General features: G+C 44.9%; 1 protein-coding gene across 1 annotated transcript; it reads left to right on the top strand.

The window, feature by feature from the left end:
• Positions 1-1,628: 1,628 nt before the first annotated feature.
• Positions 1,629-4,135, top strand: LOC120049425 (pleckstrin homology-like domain family A member 1). Its single transcript, XM_038995692.1, has 2 exons — positions 1,629-2,301; positions 2,969-4,135. Exon 1 carries the CDS (start codon positions 1,820-1,822, stop codon positions 2,273-2,275), a length of 456 nt encoding a protein of 151 aa, XP_038851620.1. The 5' UTR covers positions 1,629-1,819; the 3' UTR covers positions 2,276-2,301; positions 2,969-4,135.
• The last annotated feature ends 3,706 nt before the right edge of the window (positions 4,136-7,841 follow it).

Below are 7,841 nucleotides of genomic sequence, written 5' to 3'. Positions count from 1 at the left end.
GTATTCACGCTCCTTTGCTATAACACTAAATTGAGCTCAGGTGCATCCAATTTCCTTTGATCATCCTTGAGATGTCACTACAACTTGATTGGAGTTCACCTGTGGCCAATTAAATAGTTTGGACATGATTTAGAAAGAAACCTGAAACACACCTGTCTATATAAGGCCCCACAGTTGGCAGTGCATATCAGAGCAGAAACTATACCATGAAGTCCAAGGAATTGTCTGTAGATCTCTGAGATAGAATTGTAATGGGGAATATATCTGGGGAAGAGTATAAAACTATTTCTACAGTGTTGAATGTTTCTAAGAGCATAGTGGTGTCCATAATTAGGACATTTAAAAAATATGGAACTACCCAGACTGCCTAGAGCTGGCTGTCCGACCAAACTGAGCAACCGGGCAAGAAAGACCTTGGTCAGGGAGGTGACCAAAAACCCAATGACCGCTCTGACAGAGTTCCTTAGCTAAGATGGGAGAACCTGCCAGAAGGACAACAGTCTCTACAGCACTTCACCAATCTGTGCTTTTTGGGAGAGTAGCCAGACGGAAGCCACTCCTGAGAAAAAGGCACATGACAGCATGCCTGGAGTTTGCAGAAAGGCATGTGAAAGACTGAAATAGTAAGGCAAAAGATTGTGGTCAGATGAGACAAAAATGTAACTTCTTTGGCCTGATGCAAAGCACTATGTCTATAGAAAACCAGACACAGCTCATCACCCTTCTAACACCATCCCTACTGTGAAGCATGGTGGTGGCAGCATCATGTTATGGGGATGCTTTTCAGTGGCAGGGCCTGGGAGACTGGTAAGGATAGAGGGGACAATCAATGGAGCCAAATTCAGGCAAATCCTTGATGAGAACCTGCTTCAAACCACCTTAGACTGGGAAGATTTACGTTCCAACAGGACAGTGACCCCAAGCATACAGCCAAAACAGTGCTGGAATGGCTTCAGAACAACAATGTGAAAGTCCTTGAGTGGCCCAGACTTGAATCCCATTGAAAAGCTGTGGAAAGACTTGAAGATTGCTGTTCACCCCCCCCCCCCCCCCCCCCATCTAGTTTAAGAGCTTGTGAAAATCTGCAAGGAAGAATGGGAGAAAATCCCCAAATCCAGATGTGCAAAGCTGGTACAGACATACCCAAGAGGACTCAAATCTGGAATCACCACCAAAGGTGCTTCTGCATTACAAAGTATTGACTCAGGGGTGTGAATACTTATGTAAATGCAATATTTCTGTATTTCATTATCAATAAATGTATCAATACATTTGCTAAAATTAAAAACATGTTTTTACTTTGTAAATATGGGGTATTGTGTGGAGATGGGTGAGGAAAAAAATAACAATTTCATCCATTTTGAATTCGGGCTGTAACACAACATGTGGAATAAGTCAAGGGGTGTGAGAACTTTCTGAAGGCACTGTACACTTGACTCAAGAAATTCACTCGCCTTGAGTTCTTAATTAAATTGTATAGGCCCATTTGATTTCCAAAATATTACCAATATAACATTGATCCTCGCTGCACTGTGCTGGAGAGGCCCTCTGACATATGAGTCCTCTTTCCGCTGGATGTCACTCAGGGGGCGGTCCACAAGCTCGAGAAAACCCCAATCAAACTGTGCGTATCAGTCACACCAGCGACCGCTGCCGACGGACTAGTACCAAATACCCTGCACACACATCCACGAGTTCCACAGCACATAGTAACCCACTCACTGCAGTGACCAGTTCAGCATCCGATGCCTTTACCTCTACGGGCAAGGAGAAGAAGAAGTGTTTGCATTTGCTGAGGAAATTGGGGCGTTTTCTGAAGATGCTGGAGAACGGCGGCAAGGTGCTGAAAGAGGGGCTTCTGGAGAAGCGAAGCGACGGTTTGCTGCAGCTGTGGAAGAAGAAGCACTGCGTCCTCACGGAGGACGGGGTTCTGCTTCACCCGCCGAAGCAGCACGACCACCCGCACCATTACAACCACCACGGCGGCGGAGACACTGGCAAAGTCAAGGAGCTGCACTTCTCCAACATGAAAACTGTGGACTGCGTCGAGAGGAAAGGGAAATACATCTACTTCACCGTGGTCATGTCGGAGGGCAAGGAGATCGATTTCAGGTGTCCACAGGACGAGGGATGGAACGCCGAGATAACTTTGCAGATGGTGCAATACAAAAATAGGCAGGCCATCCTGGCGGTGAAGTCGACCAGACAGAAACAGCAGCTCCTCGTTCAGCTCCCGGGACAGAAGATTATTCGGAGCTCGCCAAACGTTGCGTGACATGCGCCTCGGATATTCGACATGCGGTAAGACATCCGAGAGAGGTCTTAGCAGGCTTGATTACTAATTACTACGTAGCCCCTTAGAAGTGGAAATCCTCTGCGGGGAAATTGCTTGGATATACATTCCCCGGCAACGTTTGATATTTGACACAAGGCTCAGGATATAAGGCTCACCTACCCCATAAACATGGGGTTACGCGCGGCGATGTCGGCAGGGGAAGCTTTGATGCTGTTAAATAAGCATGCATTGTTCCAGATGCTTGTAGCCTCCTCAAATTACAGTCTCTTACATAAAAAATACGCTACATTTGCCATTGCAACAAAGAGAGCTTGCAAATATTCTAGGTCTTTACTTTTTGCCTAATTACGTTTTAATGTTTTATTATTCACTATTATTAGGCTATTATTCATGATTATTGGTAGGCATATTATGGTCCAGTTACCATCGGCACTTAATTGTGCGTAAAAATAAGTATTCTAAACATTCTTTGGAGCCATTAGTCTGCGTTTACACAGGCAGACCAATTCTCATATTTTCCCATTAACTGGACAAAAGATCAGAATAGGGCTGCGTGTTTAAACGCAGCTCAAGAAAGCCACTCTATTTATGTTCAGGTGTAGCCTACGGAGATTCCTCTTCTCGTGTCACGCACTGCCACCTCTGAGATGGTCTAATTTATTGTATCCGCAGGTTAATTGGACATTCAGAGGAGGGATCGATGGACTCCGGCTGCATCTGCCCGGCCTCACAAAAGGAGCATCACACCCTTCAGAAAACATCTCTTAATTTAACTGTTGTTCGGTCCCGACAACAGCAGCAGCCTTTTCCAAGTCCTATTTTTCATTAGATACTCTTTATCTGAGAAAGATGGACACTGATGGACAAAGCTTAGGCCTCTGCTACAGCACGAGTGAAAACAGCTGTATTCTAACGGGCGATTCTCTGCCATCCCTTATTTATTAGATTGTGTATATATGTTTTATCTTAACAGGGTCATTGACTAATGTACAGTGTGGTTGTTGCTGGAGTTGAAACTGAAAGCTATGCTTGGAGATTCCGTAGGACAGTATAATGGTTTGATATGGTTGGAAGTAAGCCTCAGTATCTGTGATCCAGGTGGGATGGTTGATTGTGTTACACCTTTAAGGATGTACTATAGTCCTTTCACTTCTATTATTTCTTAAGTTGTGAGTAGCACATCCTGTTGTACAAACATGCCATGATACACATCCTCATTCTTTTATTGAGCCAAAGACTTATACGCTATAGTTACATTTTCCTCCCAAGTGTAGTTGACTGTAAAAATGACAGGATGCTCCAATGATGAAGGAAAAGTTGACAAATCTGTTATTTGTTTGATTTCTCCATAAATCTCACTTTTTGTGATTATCCTCGTGCCAGATATGGCGCCCATGTTACATTTGCATTACAACTATGGAATACGGTTCGACGTTAGGAAGCAACATGTGTCAACGCTGCATATTCTTTTGGGAGTCTTAAATCTGTACAGATTAGAAACTGCAGTCCTGTTCAGTGGCAACTGATAGAAAGGTATCCTAGTGAGCAAAACTGGTTGAAAATACATCATTTCAATGGCAAAAATGTCTGAAAGGACTTCTTTTCAACCAGTTTTGCCAAGAGCAAGTCATTATGCTAAAAATGCATCACCATCTTTCCTGAGGAAGCTATGCTGAGACTGTAGAGTTGCCCCCTCACAACACCCCCAGGTGTGTCCGTGTTGTCCTCACGTTAATCTTCATGTCCTTTTTTACAAAGTTACTGTTATTCAGTTGGGTTCTTATTTTGATGTGAGAGCTATTTTCATACTTGTGAAATATACATTCCATTTCAAATGAACAGCACCTCGTGTGATTTCCTGCCATGTAGCGAATAGAAACAGCTTGCGGGGAGAAAATGTGCCATTTAAATCAGCAGCAGATGTGTGTTCAATAGCTGTGTGTAGTGTTGCTTGTCTCAACCCTTCCATGCTAACAGCCTGTGAACTTCTCACCCCTATTTCCTGGGCTAAATGTAGAAGCTGTTGCTGTTCTGAGAATAATATTTCACCGTCAGCGTTCAGACTGAGACAAACTGCCATCCGTTGGCGCGACAACACGCGTGTCTCCCTGCCTCTCTCGATTAAGCTAACTCATTTATACTACAGGGGGTGAAAAATGTGGAGGACAGTGCCATTTCTACTCATCCGCATGGCATGGGGGGGAGGGGGCTGCCAAAAAGGAGACGACTCTATAACTGCACCACTCGGCACTTGTGCATGCCCTTTGGACTGCTCAAAGCCACGTCAAGCCATGAAGGAGGTGCTAGGCTGGGACACTGTGTATGACATCCACCATCCACCCTGGAGGCCTCCAGTTGTGACAGGCGTCCTCTGATGGTGTGCTGACACCACCTGAGCACTGTGGCCGCTGGCTGGGCCAGGTGCTGGAGTTCACCGATGATAAAGTCATGTTGACAGACAAGAGAGTGTCGACGGGCCGCTCTGGGTCTCTCACTGCACTTGGTTGGGATTCCACAGTGCCCCTCTCCACCACCCTCCTCCCTACTAGGGCAGCTTGGGTAAAATTAAAAAGTCTGGGTAGCAACAAACACTTGGCTGACTCCAAGCTCCGCTTGCCTACTTGGCTCATCTACCTCCGGCTCAGAGGTGAAGTTTAATCTAGGTACAGATACAGGATCAGCTTCGCCTCCCCAATCCTAACCGCAAGCATTGGTGGGGAAAATCCAAAACTGACCCAAAATCAGCGTTAAGGGGCAACTTCACCTTACACTGCTCCTCTGCCCACCCTGCCCCAGCCCTTCACCACACCCACCCACCCAGCCCCTCTCAACCAGCCCCTCCACCCAGCCTTCTCCCCTCCCACCCAGTCCCAGCCCTTCTCACCCAGCCCTTCTCCCCTCTCACCCAGCTCCAGCCCCTCTCACCCAGCCCTTCTCCCCTCTCACCCAGCTCCAGCCCCTCTCACCCAGCCCTTCTCCCCTCTCACCCAGCTCCAGCCCCTCTCACCCAGCCCTTCTCCCCTCTCACCCAGCTCCAGCCCCTCTCACCCAGCCCTTCTCCCCTCTCACCCAGCTCCAGCCCCTCTCACCCAGCCCTTCTCCCCTCTCACCCAGCTCCAGCCCCTCCCCCCAGACTTTCTGCCCTCTGCCCTCTCCCACTCTACTTCCTCACTTTAATTGGTTTGTTAGGTCTGGAATGTCATTCACATGACTCCCAACGAAGATTGGCGCCTAGATAAGTCTTGATTGTCATATGAGCTGCAGTGATGTTTTCAGTACACTCAGTACTTAGTTCTTAGTAAGGATAATGTAGATTATTGCCAACACAGTTTTTTTTAAAGAACTCTCCTCATTTTTGCGCTGATTAAACACATATTGTCTCATTTTATATTTACTTATTGGCAGTGTAAATCTAGCCTTCTCAAGATTCCCTAAAAACCCAATGTGGATCTAAAAAATACAATGTAGAATTTGTGTCCTGGGAATTACCATGTGCTCGTTGTGGCAATACACCTGCTCATCAGTCCAGTGAATGGAACCCAGATTGTTCATGACTTCCTGCTCATCAGTCCAGTGAATGGAACCCAGATTGTTCATGACTTCCTGCTCATCAGTCCAGTGAATGGAACCCAGATTGTTCATGACTTTGTTTTCTCCCTGCTCTTTGAAATGCTCTGCGTAGGTGGAAGGAAGGTAGTGAGATACTGTAGATTAGCAACTCTCTTTATCTCTCTCTCTCTTTATCTCTCTCTCTGTGGCTAGAGAGGCTGAGGGATAGATCACCTTCAGGGGTTTTGTTCCTTATCTTTTCTCTTTGTGTGGATGGTGATACAGGTGTTGAAACAGGAAAGGACTTTGCTAAGCGAATTTCAACCAAACAGAAACTCTCACAGTTATATAATGGAGAGAAGCTAATTATAATTACATATTAGCAGGAAGTTTAGGATTACATATTGTGGTTGCTACACTATTATTTATCATTAATATACCATTATACCATATGTACAGGAATCAATACATGACATTTAATCTAGTCATTTAGCAGACACTCTTATCCAGAGCCACTTACAGTAGTGAGAGAGGTAGTGAGTCTTCAAACTGTGTATTATTGTACAGATGGGTAATGTACATTATTGTACAGATGGGTAATGTGCATTATTGTACAGATGGGTAATGTGCATTATTGTACAGATGGGTAATGTGCATTATTGTACAGATGGGTAATGTACATTATTGTACAGATGGGTAATGCACATTATTGTACAGATGGGTAATGTGCATTATTGTACAGATGGGTAATGTGCATTATTGTACAGATGGGTAATGTGCATTATTGTACAGATGGGTAATGTGCATTATTGTACAGATGGGTAATGTGCATTGTTCTACAGATGAGTAATGTGCATTATTGTACAGATGGGTAATGTGCATTATTGTATATGTGTCTTGAATTTCTTTACAAATTCCAGGTGCCTTAGTGCTATAGAGCTGTAATGATAGAATGTAACTATTGGACAATAAGGTGAGACCAAAGGAGGATATAGGTGAGTTTCACTACAACTACTCCATCCTATACGGAAGATTGACCTGAATGTTAACTAATCATTCTGACACAGTTGACTCTGTGTCATGCAGGTGATGGAAAGTTTCAGCCAATTAATTACAATTAGCCATTGATCAGTGGGCTGCAATGATCATGCTCCCATGAAGATTTCTTCCTTGAGGGAGTTGTTCCTAGCCACTGTGCTTCTGCTTGAGGTTTTGGGTCTAAGCAGGGTTACTGAAAGTACTTTGTGACAACTGCTGATGTACAAAGGGTCTTATATATACATTTGATTGATTGACTGGTCCTTCATCTCATATCATGGGTTAACTAACAGGGTGAGTGAAAGCTTGTTTAAAAAAAGCCAACGTTTCTCCTCTGCCACCTCATAAAAGGCAGGATCGTGTTCATTAGTTACCAAACAGAAGAAAAGGACTGAAACAGGGAGGGACTACTTGGACTTGTTCAATAAGGAACACTCGTTTTCATTTTCTGTTGCAAAATGTTTTGAAAGATTTTTACTTCATGTGCCCAGATGAACATGAAACAGGATTCCTGAGGAATGTTGGGGTGAACTGAGTTCTTTTGACCCTGTGTCACCCCCCCCCCCCCCACCACCACCACCCACCCGGCACCTGTTCCCAGACCACCCAGCAGCAGCAACACTGGAGGTCAATCAGCTCAGCTGTCGCCTCTTTTCACTGATTAGGGCAGGAAGCCTGCGATAGGAGCAGGACATAGACTTAGATAGACAACGCATCGTTGTATCTGTCCCTTTTATGCCGTCTAAAACAGGATTTTGGGCACTAAAAAAGTCCTCTATCTATCTCTATGGGGCAGGAATGTCACCTTGACTGTACACCGCTGCCCTGACAACTCCATGAAACTCCACAGGATAAGAGACAAAGAGCCAAGAGGATATAGTAGAATTACTACGCATCAGCTTATTATCCTTCTCCAATGAAGATGGCTCAGGTATGTTACAGGTCATGGGAGATGAGA

The sequence above is a fragment of the Salvelinus namaycush genome, chromosome 6 (assembly GCF_016432855.1).
Source record: "Salvelinus namaycush isolate Seneca chromosome 6, SaNama_1.0, whole genome shotgun sequence".
Classification (NCBI taxonomy): domain Eukaryota; kingdom Metazoa; phylum Chordata; class Actinopteri; order Salmoniformes; family Salmonidae; genus Salvelinus; species Salvelinus namaycush.
Note: the sequence above shows the minus strand (reverse complement) of the source record. Positions and strands in the feature narration are given on the sequence as shown.

Bases quoted from the DNA above. Each gene is read 5' to 3' on its own strand.
- LOC120049425 (XM_038995692.1), top strand. From the start codon at position 1,820: ATGCTGGAGAACGGCGGCAAGGTGCTGAAAGAGGGGCTTCTGGAGAAG.